Source organism: Orcinus orca, chromosome 2, assembly GCF_937001465.1.
Source record: "Orcinus orca chromosome 2, mOrcOrc1.1, whole genome shotgun sequence".
In the NCBI taxonomy this organism is placed as follows: Eukaryota; Metazoa; Chordata; class Mammalia; order Artiodactyla; family Delphinidae; genus Orcinus; species Orcinus orca.
The window spans coordinates 96036027-96054882 of NC_064560.1; the positions used below are offsets into that span (position 1 = coordinate 96036027).

The following is an 18856-nucleotide window of genomic DNA, read 5'->3' on the forward strand; positions in this document are numbered from 1 at the left end:
AGCACACAAAAGGTCCTGGGGAATCCATAAAACAACTTCCCAGAGCTGCAGACTGGCTCATCTGTAAATACTTAGGAAGTCGCATAACTGGGACATAACTCTACAATCTAATCAAGGCAAATTGCAAAGCTGCCCATCTACCATTTATCACACGGCACTTCTGAGCGCAGCATGTGGAATGAACACATTTTAAACAAAGTGTTTTATATGGCAGAGGAGAAAGCATAAAGATAAGTAAAGCCAAGGTGAAGGAGAGAAAAAAGCCAAAGAGAAGAATCACTGCATTTTTTTTTTTTTTTTTTTGGAGACATCAAGGAGGGTTTTATTGCTTGTTTTTTACTGGAGTATAATTGCTTTACAATGTTGCATTAGTTTCTGCTGTACGGCAAAGTGAATCATCTATATCCCCTCCCTCTTGGACCTCCCCCCACCCCCTGCATCGCACCCATCTAGGTCATCACACAGCACCGAGCTGAGCTTCCTGTGCTATACATCAGGTTCCCACTAGCTATCTATTTTATACATGGTAGTGTGTTTATGTCAAACCTAATCTCCCGATTCATATTATGCTGAAGCTTCTGGCCCAGGGTGGAAGGACATCCTTGCTCAGAAGGGCACCCACCAGGTGTGGTTAAGACCTCGTCCAGCTCTGCTGCTGACAAGCTGTGTGGACTAAACAGCCGCCGCCTTTTCCCTCTGGGTCTCAGTTTCCCACAGGTCATAGGAGAGGCTGAGATCCCAGCTGTGACCACTGAAAATTCTAGGCTGTGATTTCTAGACCTCTCCTCTTGCCTTCCTCGTTACCACGTGGACTCTTGAATCTATTTCTATTTGAGTTGTATTATTTTGGAAGAATAAAACATTTATCATACGCCATTAGAAAAGTCATGTTCATGAAAAAATTATTTACTGAAAAGGCTTTTATAGACTCAGACAATTTTTCCAAAAGGCAGAAACCAGAAGAGCGGAATTCCAAAAGCCGAGGTATATCCACCCCACGTGTTTTCTGCTGAGGACTCACTGTGAAACCTCAAGGCACACCAAGGATCCTCTTTGGCGGCATTAGGTTTCCCGCAAAGTGGAAGCCACACCAACAAAAGGATGAAACAAGGCCACCAGATGCCAGGGAGCAAATGACCATCCGAGGCTGTACGTGGCTGAATTCACAGCAATATTCTCAATGGTAACAATGAGAATCATCAGAGTCATATCTCCGAGCAATCACCACCCTCCCCCCGCAAAATTGTTCCTGTAGTCAAGGGTGCAACACACCCCAGAAGTGCCAGTGCGAAACTCTGAAGCACACTCCCTGCTTCAATAACCACAATCCTTGCAAGACACAGATGACGTTCCCAGTATTCCTGCCGTCTAGATCTCAAATTATATTCAGCAACAGTCTTAGGGAGACACATTAGTCATATGAAATACAGAGGAATTCTTTGTAATAGTAATTACTCCTGATCAGAATTCACGTAGATTGTGTGTAGACAGCATTAGACCACGTATCAAGCTCACCAGGTAAAAACCAAGTACACAAGATTTTTTAATCTGTCCTAAAGGATCTGGAAAGGGTTCTGTCTATGTAACTACTCAGCCGAGAAGAAATGTATTTTGAACACTGCACTGGCCGAATAAAACCACATCTGCATTAGAACCTAGTCCAGTGGCAGCTCGTGTGTTAACTTCTGAGTATCCCACACACCTTAGGCATGGACGAGGGAACTGACACCCAGGGAGAAGCTGTCCACACTCGTGCTCTCTCCCTGCTTCCCATCCATTCATCAACTTTCCTGTAATTGCCTTCAACAGGGAGAGCATTGACCTTGTTTTTCCTTAAGCCAGTGGATGCTTCTTAAGTCCCTCTCTGCAGTGTCTTTCCAGGCAGCAATTATCTCTGTGAGTCGAGAGACATCCCTCTCTCCTGGTTTCCATGGTCTCTCCAAGGCTGCATGTTCTCGTTTCTTTCAAGGATTTCTAATGCTCAGCCTTCTCCTGAAATACTTGGGTTCCATAGGGTTATATCTGATAAAATTGTTCTCACTCTACCACTTTCCCTTATGCAAACTTAGCTACCCCCGTGGTTTCAATCATTATCATTTTATTAAACATTTAGAAATATTTATCTCCAGCCCAGACTTCTCTACTGAGTTCCAGAGGTAAATATCCGGCTGCCTAATGGGCACCTCTCTGTGGATATCCTGCAGAGATTTCAAATTGAATCCATTTAAAGTTGAACCTGGGACTTCCCTGGTGGTCCAGTGGTTAAGAATCCGCCTTCCAATGCACAGGATGTGGGTTCGATCACTGGTCAGGGAACTAAGACCCGCATGCTGTGGGGCAACTAAGCCCATGAGTTGCAACTACCGAGCCCATGTGCCGCAACGAAAAGCTGCAACAAAGACCCAGGGCAGCCCCCCCAACAACAATAATAATAATAAAGTTGAACCTGGTACCCCTAAACTCCAGCCCTCAACATGCCTGCCAATGACCCTGTGTCTCCATCACAGTGACTCATACAACTCTTCGTTCAGCTATCAGGCTAAACTTAGGGCTGTCCGTGTTGCTTTCCCTATTCCCATTCCTACCAACTTGTAATCCATCACCAACAACCGTGAGGTCTCTTTTTCTTTAATCCATCCTTCCTCTCCACTAACAACTCTTATCTGGATGAATGCAACAGCCTTCTCACTGGTCTCCCTGCCTCCAACTTTGCTTCCCTCCAGTTTATCAGCACACGAAAAGAAGGGCAAAGTGCATTAAGGGCAATCGAGACTGTGTCGACAGATGCAAATTCTTCAGTATTTTCACATGCTCTGAGCTTCAATTTCAATGTATTTAAATTGGCTTATGAGGCCTTTTACGATCTGATCCCAGCTGACCTTCCCAGCCTTATCTTCTTACTCCCTACCCCCTTGCCTTTCACTTGGATCCTCTCACTTCATTTCATCAGCCTTCTTCTCCTGCCTTTGGGACTTCACATACGCTGTTCCCAAGTCCGCCACCACCACCTAGTTGGCGCCTGCCAAAATGAAATGGGGATACTTCTAGGCCGTTCTTCAGACATCAACTAGACAGTCTGTCATCCTGGATGTTATCAGTATTGGATGACGCAACTTGTGAAGCAGTCTTTCCTTCATTAAAAATCCATTTCATCATCTGCACAAAATCTGGCAAGATTTCAGGAATGTGTAGAAGTTCTTGAAACTACATCTCTCATATGCCCTAAGCTTTTAAGAATTTACATACACTTTTCTTTCTCCTTGAAAGCTAAGTGAGTCGTAATAATCCTTCAAACCCCGATCAGGTGTCAGTTCTGCTGTGGAACGTTCCCTCACCCTCTCATGAGGACAGAATTGTACATTCTTACTGTTGCAGGTACTATATTACACTGTGCCGTGGTAACTCTTTTTGTGCTCCTCCTGTGCTCTTATTTTCAAAGTAATAAATATACACAGTTTTTGAAGAACCAAAGAGGATTTTCCTTATAGTGATGGAAAGAATAACTTATTGCAGATGAACCCTCCCCCTCAGAGAAACAACTAGAAACTCTGGAAAAATACAGACAAAACATCTGTTTGAAGGCACTGGAGAGATACCAAGGAACCAAGGTAATGAAAGCCAAGACCTTGGAAGAGAAAGAAAGTACAGAGAAGTGAGTACAACACTGCTTTCCCCCCTTCAAGGCATTTTCTAATTTGTAAACTGTTGCCCAGAAACTGAGAGGCTGAGCAAAACTTTCTGAAGTCGCATGGGGATGGGAAGATAAAAGAAGCATAGTTCTGAGCTCAACAATCAGAATGGCCCTCATAAACATCACAGATGTTTAGACAGGAGGCACGAAGGGCTACACCCTACAAGGTAAACTGGAAATGGACTTTGCAATATCCAATCAGTTCGGTTCCGCTCGTATTACGGTGATCTTCTCCTTTTTTAACCACCTGCTAAAATAAAAGATTAATCCTCTGTACGGAAGAAAACACAATCTAGAGCCTCAAATTATTTCTACAATGTAAATACCAATGATTAGCATTAAATTAAAAAAAATCAGAAACATCAGGAGATAAGGTCAATAGTTGAAAACCAAGAAGAGAAAAAAAAAAAACAGAAAACAAAACAGATAACAAGACGCCCGTAGGTGATCCTACGGTGAGTTATTGAACCTAGACTTTAAGTAAATGTAAAAACTATGTTGAAGAAATTAGATGACAAGATAGAGAATTTCAGCAGAGAAATGGAAAGTACAAGAAAGCCATCAAAAGGTTATTATAAAACTGAAAAATATGACATTTAAAATTAAAAACTCAATAGAAGAGTTTGAAGGTAGGAGGAATAGTGAGCTGCAGATAAATCCAAAAAAAACCCACACAGAATAAAGCATGGAGAAGAAAAATTATGGCCAATATAGAAAAGAGCATAGGAGACACACAAAACAGTGAAAATATCTAACATAGGGGGTAGCTGGAGTGTACAAAGAGGAGAGAAAAAAATGGGACAGAAGCAGCATTTGAAGATATAGTGGCTGAGTTTTCCAAAACTGATCTAAGACAGCAAATCCCATCTTTAAGGAGTACTAAAACCCAAAGTGGGATAAATAGGCAAAACGACACAAAACAAAACTCCTCTAGGCACAGTGCTTGAAAACCAAAGACTGAGAAAATCCAAAAAACGAGTAGCAGAGGGGAAAACTAAAACCACATGACCTGTGGAAGGGTAAAGCGACAGCTGACTTCACAACAGAAATAAAGGAAGCCAGAAGACAACGGAATAACACCTTCAAGTGCTGACAACGGAATAACACCTTCAAATGCTGGAAGAAAATAACTGCCAACCTAAAATTTTACAACACGTAAAATTATCTACCAAAAATAGAGGCTAAACAAAGGCATTTTAAACAAACAACAACTGAAAGAATTGGTCACTGCAGACTCACACTAAAGGAATTAATGCAGGGAGTTCTTTAGGCAGACAGGAAATAATCCCAGGTGGAAGCACATTGCGATGCAGAAAGGAATGAACAGCAATGGAAAGGTCAATATGGAGGAGCATTTAATCAATACTGACTATGAAACAACTTTGAGGCAGTACTGAGGAGGTTAAATATATGTAGAATTAAAGCACTCAACAACAATGAATGAGTTGGAAGAAAGGTCAATGAAGTTTAAGTGTCCCAAGATTCTTGCACTGTCCAGGAAGAGGTAAACACACTAACTTATATTATACTTTTAAAAAATTGTTCAAGGGCTTCCCTGGTGGCGCAGTGGTTGAGAGTCCGCCTGCCGATGCAGGGGACACGGGTTCGTGCCCCGGTCCGGGAAGATCCCACATGCCGCGGAGCGGCTGGGTCTGTGAGCCATGGCCGCGTCCGGAGCCTGTGCTCCGCAACGGGAGAGGCCACAACAGCGAGAGGCCCGCGTACCGCAAAAAAAAAAGAAAAAAGAAAAAAAAATTGTTCAAGAATAGGCAGTGAGGGGCTTCCCTGGTGGCGCAGTGGTTGAGAGTCTGCCTGCTGATGCAGGGTACGCAGGTTCGTGCCCTGGTCTGGGAAGATCCCACATGCCGTGGAGCGGCTGGGCCCGTGAGCCATGGCCGCTGAGGCTGCGCGTCCGGAGCCTGTGCTCCGCAATGGGAGAGGCCACAGCAGTGAGAGGCCCACATACAGCAAAAAAAAAAAAAAAAAGAATAGGCAGTGAATGTACAACTAATAAACTAATCAAGGGAAGAGAAATAGATTTTAAAAAGCACATATAAATCTGAAAGAAAGCAAGAAAGGAGAGAAAAAGGAGCCTAGGATAGGTAGAACATATAGAAAAGAAATAGTAAGATGACAAATACAAACCACAATATATCAGTAATTATATTATATATAAACAGACCAAATACTCCAATTGAACAGAAAATACTGTCACATCAACAAACAACTCCTCCCCCTCTGAAAGAACAACTACATGATACACATAGGTATGCATGCATACACATGCATTAAACATAAGCATAGAGAAAAAATGAAAGTAAAAGATTTATGACGCACACTCTAATGAAAACAAAAACTTCTATGCAAAAAAACTATAAAACAGTATTGAGAGAATGGAAATCTAAATAAATGTAGAGATATACCACATTCACAGATTAGAAGACTCAGTAATGTAAAGATTTCAATTATCCCCAGATTCAGGTAACCCTGATCAAAAAAACAAACAAATAAAAAAACAAGCGAAAGGGTTTTTTTGTGGGGGAGGGTACAAATTGACAGGTTGATTCTAAAATAGATGTGGAAATACAAAGGGTCAAGGAAAGTCAGCACTAACTTGAGGAAGAATAACAAAGACAGAGGACTCACATTATCAGATGTTAACACTTAGTATAAAACTGCAATGATTAGGAAAGTATGGTACTAAGGTAAGATCAGGCAATTAAAGCAATGAAAAAGAAGCAAAAGTTCAGAAACTGACTCACATTTATGCCCTTAATTTATAATGAAATTGCCCTCAAGACCACTGGGGAAAGGAGGGTCGCTTCAGAAAGTGGTGCTGGGTCAAATGGATGGATGCCCTGGTGCAAAAGCAACTACACTAGGACCCTGTTTGCCCACATACAAAACTCAAATCCAGGCGGATCGTAGTTCTAAATATGCAAGTAAAACAACAAAGCCTTTAGACTATAACAGAGAAGAATATCTTCATGACCTGGAGAAGCAACATTTTTAAATCGGACACAAAAAGCACTAACCATAAAGGAGAAGTGTAAATTGGACTATATTAAAATTTAAGTTCTGTTTATCAAGAAACACCTTTAAAACAGTGAAAAGGTAAGCCACAAGACACAAGAAATACATATATATGTGACAACTAACTCCTGCAAATAAATAAGGAAAAGGCAGAAAACTCATATTTTAAAAAAATGGGCAAAAGACATGAAGAGATGCTTCACAAAAGAAGGTACCCAAATGGCTGATAAACTGAAAATATCCTCAACTGCCCTGTTCCTCAGGGACACGCAAACTAAAGCCATAATGTGATTCTACGACACACTCAACAGAATGGCTAATATTGACAAAGCAGATGTGGTGACCAGGATGTAGAACAAGTGGAAATTTCAGATACCGCAGGAAGGACTGTAGCTGAGTGGCCGCACAGCCTATGACCCAGCAATTCCCCTGGGACGCCAAAAATGCTCATTACTTGATCTTGGTGGGGGTTTTTCAGGTGTATTCAATTTGGGATAACTCATGAAGATATACATTTAGGACTTATACTCTCCTCTGGATGTATATTATTCTTTAATAGCAATGTATATTTCAAAAAAAAAAATATTCAAGCCGTACTACTATATAACAAAAGCAACAATCCATCTCCTCTTCACCTGATTCCTACTTATAGAGCCACTCAGTTCTTTAAGGTTTCTTCTGATGGATGGATGGATGGATTTATTTAATTATTTATTTATGGCTGTGTTGGGTCTTTGTTGCTGCATGCGGGCTTTTCTCTAGTTGCGGTGAGCAGGGGCTACTGTTCGTTGTGGTGTGCGGGCTTTTCATTGCGGTGGCTTCTCTTTGTCACAGAGCAGAGGCTCTAGGCACGCGGGCTTCAGTAGTTGCAGCTCGTAGGCTCAGTAGTTGTGGCTCGCAGGCTCTAGAGCGCAGGCTCAGTAGTTGTGGCGCATGGGCTTAGTTGTTCCGTGGCATGTGGGATCTTCCTGGACCAGGGCTCGAACCTGTGTTCCCTGCACTGGCAGGTGGATTCTTAACCACTGCGCCACCAGGGAAGTCCTGATGTAGTTCTCATTTTCAAGTAATGGGCTAATACTGAAACTTCTTGTTGTCTCCATTTTAGATAGAAACAGACCTCCGACTATGAGAACATTCTTTTTTTTTTTTGTATCACCAGGTATTTTTCCTTATACATTCTGTTCCTTATACAGTACTCCTGGTTCAGGGGTACCTGGTGTCTCCAGGGCTCAAACCCTCCCAGAGTTTTGCAGCACCAATCAGCTTGCTTCTTGTTAGCTTCCCTATCCCTGGACAACTTTAGGTTTTTATTTATTGGGGTCTCTCAGTTACCACTCATCTGTCTCCTTCCATCTTCGACAACTTCATTGAGATCTTATTTGTTTTCTTCTCTCTCATTTTCTTTGACTTTTTCTTTCTTTCTCTCCTTTAGTGGGATTTCAAGAGACATACACAGTTGCAGAGGTCTATAATTACCATCTGCTTATATCTAATAGGGGTGACTCAAATAGTTTGGGGGAATCATATTTGATTAGTCTTTGTACGCTTAGCATCAAGCCCAGTAACAAGCATGTTGAAAGTGCTTGAAAAATGTGTGTTGAACTGCTGAAATAAAAAAGTCAGGTTCACTGTCAAATCAACAAACTCCCCGCACCAGCCCAGTGGTCTGTACCTGGCCTCAGGGCATCACGAAGGGTGTGAGTCTCACCTGTGTAGTGCTCATTGCCTTGAGCAGCACAGGTCAGGAGCTGCGCCATGGAGGAGCCCACTGCTTTAGATGTACTTCCCAGGTCCTGAGCACATTTTTCCAGCTGTAAGAAGATTCAAGGAGGAAGACAGCTTAGAAGAGGCAAATCATCCACTAAAGTCTTAGCCCCAAAATAATGCAGATCAAACTTCTGGGCCTCAACTCTTTCCCACCTAATACACCAATGGCACTAAGAAGAAGTAGGGTGATAGAGGGGAAAGAACCCAGGCTTCAGGATAAACAAATGAGTTCACACCCTGCCCTCTGCTTCCTTTCCCCACTTGCTAGCTGTTGAGAGATTGGGGTAAGTCACTGAACTCTCCCAGTCTCTGTGTCCTGAGATCACAGTATCTAGCTCAGAAGGTTTTCAGAGAATTAACGTAGGTACTCAACAAATGGTAGCCATTAGTATTATGCTTTCAGAAGCTAATTCAGAAGTCTGCAACAAATCCTTAGTGAGAATTAATTATGCCTTAGCAGGAAGTGAGCAGACATCCAGCTGTTCCACCTTCCGGGCACGTGGGACCATTAACATTGTTCAATTTGATCATTATACTTTGCGGAGTTCTAACCAGAGGGAAATGCAATAGGAATAGAGGTTTGGGATGGTAAATGAGATTATGAAAACGGGCAAAGAGCTTGCTTCCCATGACGAGCACGTCGTCTTGCTTTGTCAACGGAATAAATAATTCAGAGAATAAAGTCAATAAAGCCCTATGGTAAGGGTAATTATTCAATTACTAGATGAGGACAACATTTTGGAAGAGAACTTCCGGGCACGCTGCGAGAGTTCAGAAAAGCATCAGGAAATGTATGCAGTTTTAACCCCACAACATGTTTTCTAAGAGAGGCATTTTCTTCAAGTAAAAAATGGAGCCTGGTCCACTGTAGCCAACAGTATAACACAGTACACACATTTGTTTAGGGCAAACAATTTCTTTAAAAATTACATGATGTTTCTTGCATTCTAACTGACCGGTTGTTTCATGTGAAGGCAGAATAGGTGTCATGGGCTCCTGGAGCACAGAAGTCTGCAAAGGGATACCTGGACCACTTTGCAAAGCTGCTGGCTCAGGAGCCAATACTGACTTTCTCTTTAGCCGGGGCACCTTAGTTAAGTGACTTCCTGAGTTTCCTGTTTTTACAATCAGGGGTAGCTTGATTTCACAAATATTTTCCGAATGCTTCCTACGTACCAGGCATTGTTCAATGGTAAATTAGATGCTCTGGTTGTCCTTTTATACTCTAAAAGTTTTTAGTTTCTATCCAAAGAGCAGCAGTAGCTAAGAGTAAAAGTTCTCACTGTGAAAGATCAAGGCATGGGTTTTGGAGTCTTACAGATCTGGGTTCAACCCATGGTTCTGATGCTAACTACCAGGTAACATTGAGTAGAACAGGGCACCTTTTTTTTTTCAGCTGTAAAATGGGGTGAACAACACTTGTTCATTAGGTTACTATCAGGATAAACTAGGCTGACTGTGTGTGTACACAGTGCAGAAGAGGTGCTTAATAAATGAAGCTATTTTATTAGTAATGTTCAGGAGTGAGGGAAAGGAGGTACATACAAATGAGGACGACTGGTAAAATTTTAGCCAAGAAAACCCTGGCACAGGCATCAGGAGGTACCATAACGTGATCAAATGAGATTTCTGGAGCCAACATTCCACTTGCTGTTGTGGCTTTACTAGAGTAAAGTGCTTTGCCATTGCCCACCCCAGTGCCTTGCACTATGGAAATTTTTTTTTTTAAACACGACTGTTGAAAATATATTCTGTGTTTATAACTTAATTGCCACCCATTTCGTAAATAAAATACTTTAGACATAGAGGAGATTGGGACTTGCCTACAGCTAGTGGATGACACAACCTGGACCAAGAAGCCAGGACTCCTAGGTCTAAACATAGCTCCTCCAGCTGCCCTGGGCATTCTTTTCAGAAAAAGCCTGCAGGATTAGAACACTGGCCTCAAACGCCAGCAGGTCTTGTTTATGGAAAAGAGGGATGAATAGGAACTGATGCCTGGTCATCCCCAGCCACACCCCAGGCAGGTACACACAGGCCCATCACCAGAGGCCCCCTCAGGGCCATCTCTATCATAATACTGTTCCAGAGAAATGTGGCTATTCTAGGGCTTTGCATTAAAAACACTTGAAACTGAGACACACTGACCACCCCTCCCCCCCAACTCTAAAAATGTCGTGACTTCCTAACAGAGGTAGAGTCCCAGACCCCAGCTGCCACCAACATCTCCTACCGTCTCCCCTGGGAGTGGCTTCAGCTGACTCTCCACGGCAGCCATCTTGGCATCCTGCAGTTCACTCTTCAGGGTCTGCACAGTGCTCAGTGCTGAATCGATTTCCATGGGACCACAGGCTTCATGGGCCTGTCAACAGAGTTGAGAATATGTGCACAACAGTCTGCTCGGGAAAAGCATCCCCAGTGCCTTGCAACATAGGAAATTCCTTTCTGGATACAACCAATGATTCTCCAAATCTAGCAATAGGAAGCAAGGGTAACAAGCATTTCCTGAGAGCACAAAATCATGCTCCATCAGGACCTCAGTCCTAAGTTCCCTAAATAATCAAGTATGTGTGTCTCATAACTGGATATACTTAAATTTTCCTTGAAGCTGTTTATATCAGAAATACAGTACCTCTCAAACTAAGAGGATCCTTGTTCACTGTGTCTGGGTTCTAGACATGGGGCACCTAGCACAGTATGTGTGCACACAAAAACTTGGGAAGCATGGGGTGGATGAAGGAACGAATAAACAAAGGAACCCAGGACTCTACAGACAAGTCTATGTCAACCTTACTGAATCTCTTTACAAATTTCTAGATTGTAAACCATTATTGTTCCATACTGAAGGCTATGAAAGATTTTTTTCCTGAATAAAAACTTTTAAGAAAACTGCTTCATTCTGGTGATCATCTAGAACAGCGGTCTCCAAATGCTTTGATCACACACCCCCAACACGCATGTTAATAAATTATACCCGTAAATGTTAGTAAATCATACACATACAAGTATATTAAATACTGGTGTATCTTAACTTCTTTCTTTTTTAGATAATAGTAACAACAGCAGCAGTACACACTATTTGATTGATTTCTATGTGTGAGTATTACTAGGTGACAATACTGAGGCAGAGAGGGTAAGTAACGTGCCCAGGTCACAAAATTAGTCAATGGCAAGGCGAGAATTTGAATGCAGGTGGTCTGATTTTAGAGCCTGTATTCTTACACCCTACACTATATACTAAAATCATAAAAAGAGTCTTCCTGAATCCACTGCACAGTGTTGCCTGAGTCCCACTTTGGGGATCACTGCTCCAAAGCAGTTGTTGGAGGTGGGTGTGTCGTTCGGTCACTGAGGAAACTTGTTAAAATGCAGATATTTGGGCTCTATGACCAGAGATTCTGACTGGGGTGCTCAGAGGTGAGGCCCAGGAACCTGCATCCTAAATGCCCCCATGTGATTCCAGTGCAGATGGTCCCTAGACCTCTCTTTGAGAAAGAGAGCTCAGAATAACTTTTTTATTAGATATAACCTAAAACTCTAGATATTTTTCTTTGGTGATGTAGTGCACTGTTTATATTACAAATTCAAATCAGCTTCTAACCTTCTTCCCTTGCTCATATATGAGGCTGCCTGTTTCTATAAAGGGATTGTTACAATGAGGAAAAATGAATTCATGCTAGAACTTCATGCTAATACCACATCAAACAGTACAGTAATGAGGCCCTTTGGTAATTAACACATCCCAGAGACAGAAACGCATTAATCCCCAGTTCTGTTCTATTGAGGATCTTGTGAAGGTGAATGCTCCCATTTAAGAGGTGGAAACCTCTCAGGGCAAAGATAATATAGATGATCCTCCAAAATAGATTTGCTGCCTATATAATGTTATTAAGTTCACAAGATAACACCTGGAAGATATCATCACTTACTATGCCCACAGTTTACCTGGCGCCAAGAAACTGATGACTGGTCTCCCCTAAGACTGTGAGAAATAGATCATTGCCTGTCCCAGGGCAGGGGAGGAGGGGAAGTATGCAACTTAGCATAGTTTAACCAAAGTCATCTGTAACCAGAAGGTGATAACTAAGTCCAGGAGATAGCGGCTAAAAGGGGCAAAAGCCAATCCACACGAGCATATTTAGTGGTCAAGCAGATGAAATGGACAACTGAACCAAGAAATATGCCAGGCAGCGTTCAGGCCCTGGGGAGCACCCAGGTCACACCAACAGTAAGGAATTAAAAGCTCCGCTCCTGACAAGCTAACTGCCGTGACAAGGGTCCACTTGCCTTCTGTGATGCAGTACGCAGCTCTGCCAAGCTGGTGGCAAGGTTCTTGGCACACTGGCTCAGCTGCATGGCTGCAGCCTGGTCGCTGACAGTGGGCACTGCGGCTTTAGCAGAGGACACCATCTTGCTTCCAGGCTATGGAGAGAAAAGCTGAAGGTAAGACAGCTCCTGGGCAGCAAGAGTCAGAGTAGAGACCCAAACAGCAATGCCGCCTTATCAGCCAGAACTTACTTTGCCCTAAAACAAGGAATATTAAAACCATCTAGTTTCCCCCCAAAATTGCCAACCAAAATCAGATACTCTGGGGCAGTACATTCTAGGAATGTTTGAAACGGAAAGTATGTGTCTTCAGACTGGCAGAATGGATAGAAAAACAAGACCCATATACATGCTGTCTACAAGAGACCCACTTCAGACGCAGGGACACACACAAACTGAAAGTGAGGGGATGGAAAAAGATATTCCATGCAAATGGAAATCAAAAGAAAGCTGGAGCAGCAATACTCATATCAGACAAAATAGACTTTAAAATAAAGACTACTAAAAGAGACAAGGAAGGACACTACATAATGATCAAGGGATCAGTCCAAGAAGAAGATAGTAACAATTGTAAATATCTATGCACCCAACATAGGAGCACCTCAATACATAAGGCAAATGCTAACAGCCATAAAAGGGGAAACTGACAGTAACACAATAACGGTAGGCGACTTTAACACCCCACTTACACCAATGGACAGATCAAACAGAAAATAAATAAGGAAGTGCAAGTTTTAAATGACACATTAGACCACATGGACTTAATTGATATTTATAGGACATTCCATCCAAAAACAACAGAATACACTTCTCAAGTGCACACGGAACATTCTCCAGGATAGATCACATCTTGGGTCACAAATCAAACCTTGGTAAATTTAAGAAAATTGAAATTGCATCCAGTATCTTTTCTGACCACAACGCTATGAGACTAGATATCAATTACAGGAAAAGATCTGTAAAAAATACAAACACATGGAGGCTAAACAATACACTACTTAATAACGAAGTGATCACTGAAGAAATCAAAGAGGAAATTAAAAAATACCTAGAAAAAAATGACAATGGAGACATGACGACCCAAACCCTATGGGATGCAGCAAAAGCAGTTCTAAGAGGGAAGATTATAGCAATACAATCCTACCTCAAGAAACAAGAAAAATCTCAGATAAACAACTAACCTTGCACCTAAAGCAATTAGAGAAAGAAGAACAAAAATCCCCAAAGTTAGCAGAAGGAAAGAAATCATAAAGATCAGATCAGAAATAAATGAAAAAGAAATGATGGAAACAACTGCAAAGATCAATAAAACTAAAAGCTGGTTCTTTGTGAAGATAAACAAAATTAATAAACCATTAATCAGACTAATCAGGAAAAAAAGGAAGAAGACTCAAATAAACAGAATTAGAGATGAAAAAGGAGAAGTAACAACTGACACTGCAGAAATACAAAGGATCATGAGAGACTATTACAAGCAACTAATGCCAATAAGATGGCCAATCTGGAAGAAATGGACAAATTTTTAGAATAGCACACCCTTCCAAGACTGAACCAGAAAGAAAGAGAAAATATGAAAAGACCAATCACAAGCACTGAAACTGAAACCGTGATTAAAAATCTTCCAACAAACGAAAGTCTAGGGCCAGATGGCTTCACAGGCGAATTCTATCAAACATTTAAAGAAGAGCTAACATATATCCTTCTCAAACTCTTCCAAAATGTAGTAGAGGGAGGAATACTCCCAAACTCATTCTATGAGGCCACCATCAACCTGACTCCAAAACCAGACAAAGATGTCACAAAGAAAGAAAACTACAGGCCAATATCACTGATTAACATAGATGCAAAAATCTTCAACAAAATACTAGCAAACAGAATCCGTTAGCACATTAAAAGAATCACACACCATGATCAAATGGGGCTTAGCCCAGGAATGCAAGGATTCTTCAATATATGCAAATCAATCAATGTGATAGACCATATTAACAAATTGAAGGATAAAAACCATTTGATTGCCTTGTAATCCAAGTGCCTGAGTTTGTGTTTGTATTTATGATTGTGTTTGTATCAAATGGCATCATGGAGTGCTGCCTGGCTGAAGGTTTCAAAGTCATAAGAATAGAGGGAAAAGGTCAGAGAACTGGATCACATGGAATATGAGAGTATAGATGTAGAAAATTTAAAAAGAAGAAAATTTGTACTGTAGCATCTGGTATTATGTTTATTTTATAAGTGTATATATTGTTCAGATACTAACTAGGAAAAATTCATTAACAATAAATATGCTATGAACTTAAAAAAAATGATAATCTCAACAGATGCAGAAAAAGCTTTTGACAAAATTCAACACCCATTCATGAAAAAACTCTCCAGAAATCCAGAAAGTGGGCCTAGAGGGAAACTACCTCAACATAATAAAAGCCATACATGACAAACCCACAGCCAATATCATTCTCAATGATGAAAAACTGAAAGCATTTCCTCTAAGATCAGGAATAAGACAAGGGTGCCCACTCCCACCACTCTTATTCAACATAGTTTTGGAAGTTTTAGCCACAGCCATCAGAGAAGAAAAAGAAATAAGATGAATACAAATTGGAAATGAAGAAGTAAAGCTGTCATTGTTTGCAGGTGACATGATAGTATACATAGAAAATCCTAAAGATGCCATCAGAAAACTACTAGAGCTAATCAATGAATTTGGTAAGGTGGCAGGATACAAAATTAATGCACAGAAATCTCTTGCATTCCTATACACTAACAATGAAAAAATCAGAGAAATTAAGGAAACTCCCATTTACCATTGCAACAAAAAGAATAAAATACCTAGGAATAAACCTACTTAAGGAGGCAAAAGACCTGTATGCAGAAAACTATAAGACGCTGATGAAAGAAATCAAAGACAATATAAACAGATGGAGAGATATACCATGCCCTTGGATTGGAAGAATCAACATTGTGAAAATGACTACACTACCCAAAACAATCTACAGATTCAATGCAATCCTGATCAATTTACCAATGGCATTTTTCACAGAACTAGAACAAGAAAATTTTACAATTTGTATGGAAACACAAAAGACTGCAAATAGCCAAAACAATCTTGAGAAAGAAAAATGGAGCTGGAGGAATCAGGCTCCCTGCCTTCAGACTATACTACAAAGCTACAGTAATCAGGACTGTATGGTACTGGCACAGAAACAGAAATACAGATCAATGGAACAGGAGAGAAAGCCCAGAGATAAACCAATGCACAGATGGTCTCCTTGTCTTTGACAAAGGAGGCAAGAATATAAAATGGAGAAAAGACAGCCTCTTCAATAAGTGGTGCTGGGAAAACTGGACAGCTACATGTAAAAGAATGAAATTAGAACACTTCCTAACACCATACACAAAAAGAAACTCAAAATGGATTAAAGACCTAAATGTAAGGGCAGACACCATCAAACTCTTAGAGGAAAACATAGGCAGAACACTCTATGACATAAATCACAGCAAGATCCTTTTTGACCCACCTCCTAGAGAAAGGGAAATAAAACCAAAAATAAACAAACTGGACCTAATGAAATTTAAAAGCTTTTGCACAGCAAAGGAAACCATAAACAAGACGAAAAGACAACCCTCAGAATGGGAGAAAATATTTGCAAACAAAGCAAGTGACAAAGGATTAATCTCCAGAAGGTACAAGGAGCTCATGCAGCTCAATATCAAGAAAACAAACAACCCAATCCAAAAATGGGCAGAAGACCTAAATAGACACTTCTCCAAAGAAGACATACAGATTGCCAACAAACACATGAAAAGATGGTCAACATCACTAATGATTAGAGAAACGTAAATCAAAACCACAATGCGGTATCCCTTCACACCAGTCATAATGGCCATCATCAAAAAATCTACAAACAATAAATGCTGGAGAGGGTGTGGAGAAAAGGGAACCCTCTTGCACCATTAGTGCGAATGTAAACTGATACAGCCACTATGGAGGACAATATGGAGGTTCCTTAAAAAACTAAAAGTAGAACTACCATATGACCCAGCAATCCCACTACTGGGTATATACCCTGAGAAAACCATAATTCCAAAAGATATATGCACCACAATATTCACTGCAGCACTATTTATAATATCCAGGACATGTAAGCAATCTAAATGTCCATGGACAGATGAATGGATAAAGAAGATGTGGCACATATGTACAATGGAATATTACTCAGCCATAAAAAGGAACAAATTTGAATTATTTGCAATGAGGTGGATGGACCTAGAGTCTGTCATACAGAGTGAAGTAAGTCAGAAAGAGAAAAACAAACACCATATGATAACCCACGTATACGGAATCTAAAAAAATGGTACTGATGAACCTAGTGGCAGGGCAGGAATAAAGACGCAGACGTGGAGAAGGGACCTGAGGACAGGGGCGTGGGAGGGGAGGGTAAGCTGTGACAAAGCGAGAGAGTAGCACTGACAAATATACACTACCAAACGTAAAATAGATAGCTAGTGGGAAGCAGCCGCATAGCACGGGGAGATCAGCTCGGTGCTTTGTATCGACCTAGAGGGGTGGGATAGGGAGGGTGGGAGGAAGGCTCAACAGGGAGGGGATATGGGTATATATGTATACATATAACTGATTTACTTTGTTGTACAGCAGAAACTAACACAACATTGTGAAGCAATTATACCCCAATAAAGGTATTCAAAAAAAAAGTATGTGTCTTTTGGGGTGGAGTGGGAAGTAAAATTGGGCTAGTGGCTTGAAATTCTTATTTAAAACAGATTTGAAAGGGAGTTTCTTATTAAATATGTTTGTGTTTCTTGGAACATCTCTTTAATCTGTGTCTTAAATATATGTAATAGACTATTTAGAAAAATACAGGGACACAAAATAAAACGAGTGACCTCTCACATCTCAGAACCCAGGACAATTTCACCATGCATGGGTGAAGGCACATATATTTTCGAAATAAGATAATACTATTTATTCTGTTTTCGAATCTCCTTGTTCCACATAGTCTATCTTTTTCATAGCTATGTAATACCCTGTGTATACATCAGTTATCACTTTTCAATCTTGTATTGTTAAGTGTTTTCCATGTTTTCAAATATAATGAACAATGATATGATAAACACCTATGTAACTAAAATTTTGTACACGTTCATAATTTTTTTGTATAAATGTTTCTGGACCAAAAAGTACACATAATTTTAAGGTTTTTAATATGTATGCTATACAACGGCTCTTAGTAAAGCTGTAACAATTTAAGTGCCAGATCATAAATACCAAGGACACAAGTTAATATTATTAATATTTAAGGAATTCATGAGAATTTATAAGAAAAATCAGAATGAGTATATAAAAAGCATGAATAGACAAGTTCATGTAATAAAAACAAATAACTGAAACGTGAAAAATGTTTAACATTGTGAAAATCAAGGACATGCAAGATCAAATAATAAAAACGTAACCAAGTAAATTGGCAAAAACATTTCAAAAAAATGATTGACTTCCCAACTTGGAAAAGAGGTATTAAAAAGTGTGCTCCAAAATGCAAATGAAAACTACAATGAGGTTTCACCTCACACCAGTCAGAATGGCCATCATCAAAAAATCTCCAAACAATATATGCCAGAGAGGGTGTGGAGAAAAGGGAACCCTTTTGCACTCTTGGTGGGAATGTATATTGATACAGCCACTATGGAGAACAGTATGGAGGTTCCTTAAAAAACTAAAAATAGAACTACCATATGATCCAGCAACCCCACTACTGGGCACATACCCTGAGAAAACCATAATTCAAAAGGTCACATGTACCCCAATGTTCATTGCATTGCAGCACTATTTACAATAACCAGGACATGGAAACAACCTGAATGTCCAACGACAGATGAATGGATTAAGAAGATGTGGTACATATATACAATGGAATCTTACCCAGCCATAAAAAGGAACGAAATTGGGTCATTTGTAGAGATGTGGATGGACCTAGAGTCTGTCATACAGAGTGACGTTAGCCAGAAAGGGAAAACAAATATCGT

The 18856-nt window shown here is 40.6% G+C and overlaps 1 protein-coding gene across 1 annotated transcript in view; it reads right to left on the minus strand.

Moving 5' to 3' along the window:
* The window catches only part of TLN2 (talin 2), a 443787-nt gene that overhangs the window by 106601 nt on the left and 318330 nt on the right, over window positions 1-18856 (minus strand). Inside the window, exons 26-28 of the mRNA XM_004274706.2 lie at window positions 12779-12913; window positions 10725-10853; window positions 8433-8535 (exon numbers count right to left, since the gene is read on the minus strand). Coding sequence (XP_004274754.1) covers window positions 8433-8535; window positions 10725-10853; window positions 12779-12913 — 367 coding nt within the window. The remainder of the gene's footprint in view (window positions 1-8432; window positions 8536-10724; window positions 10854-12778; window positions 12914-18856) is intronic.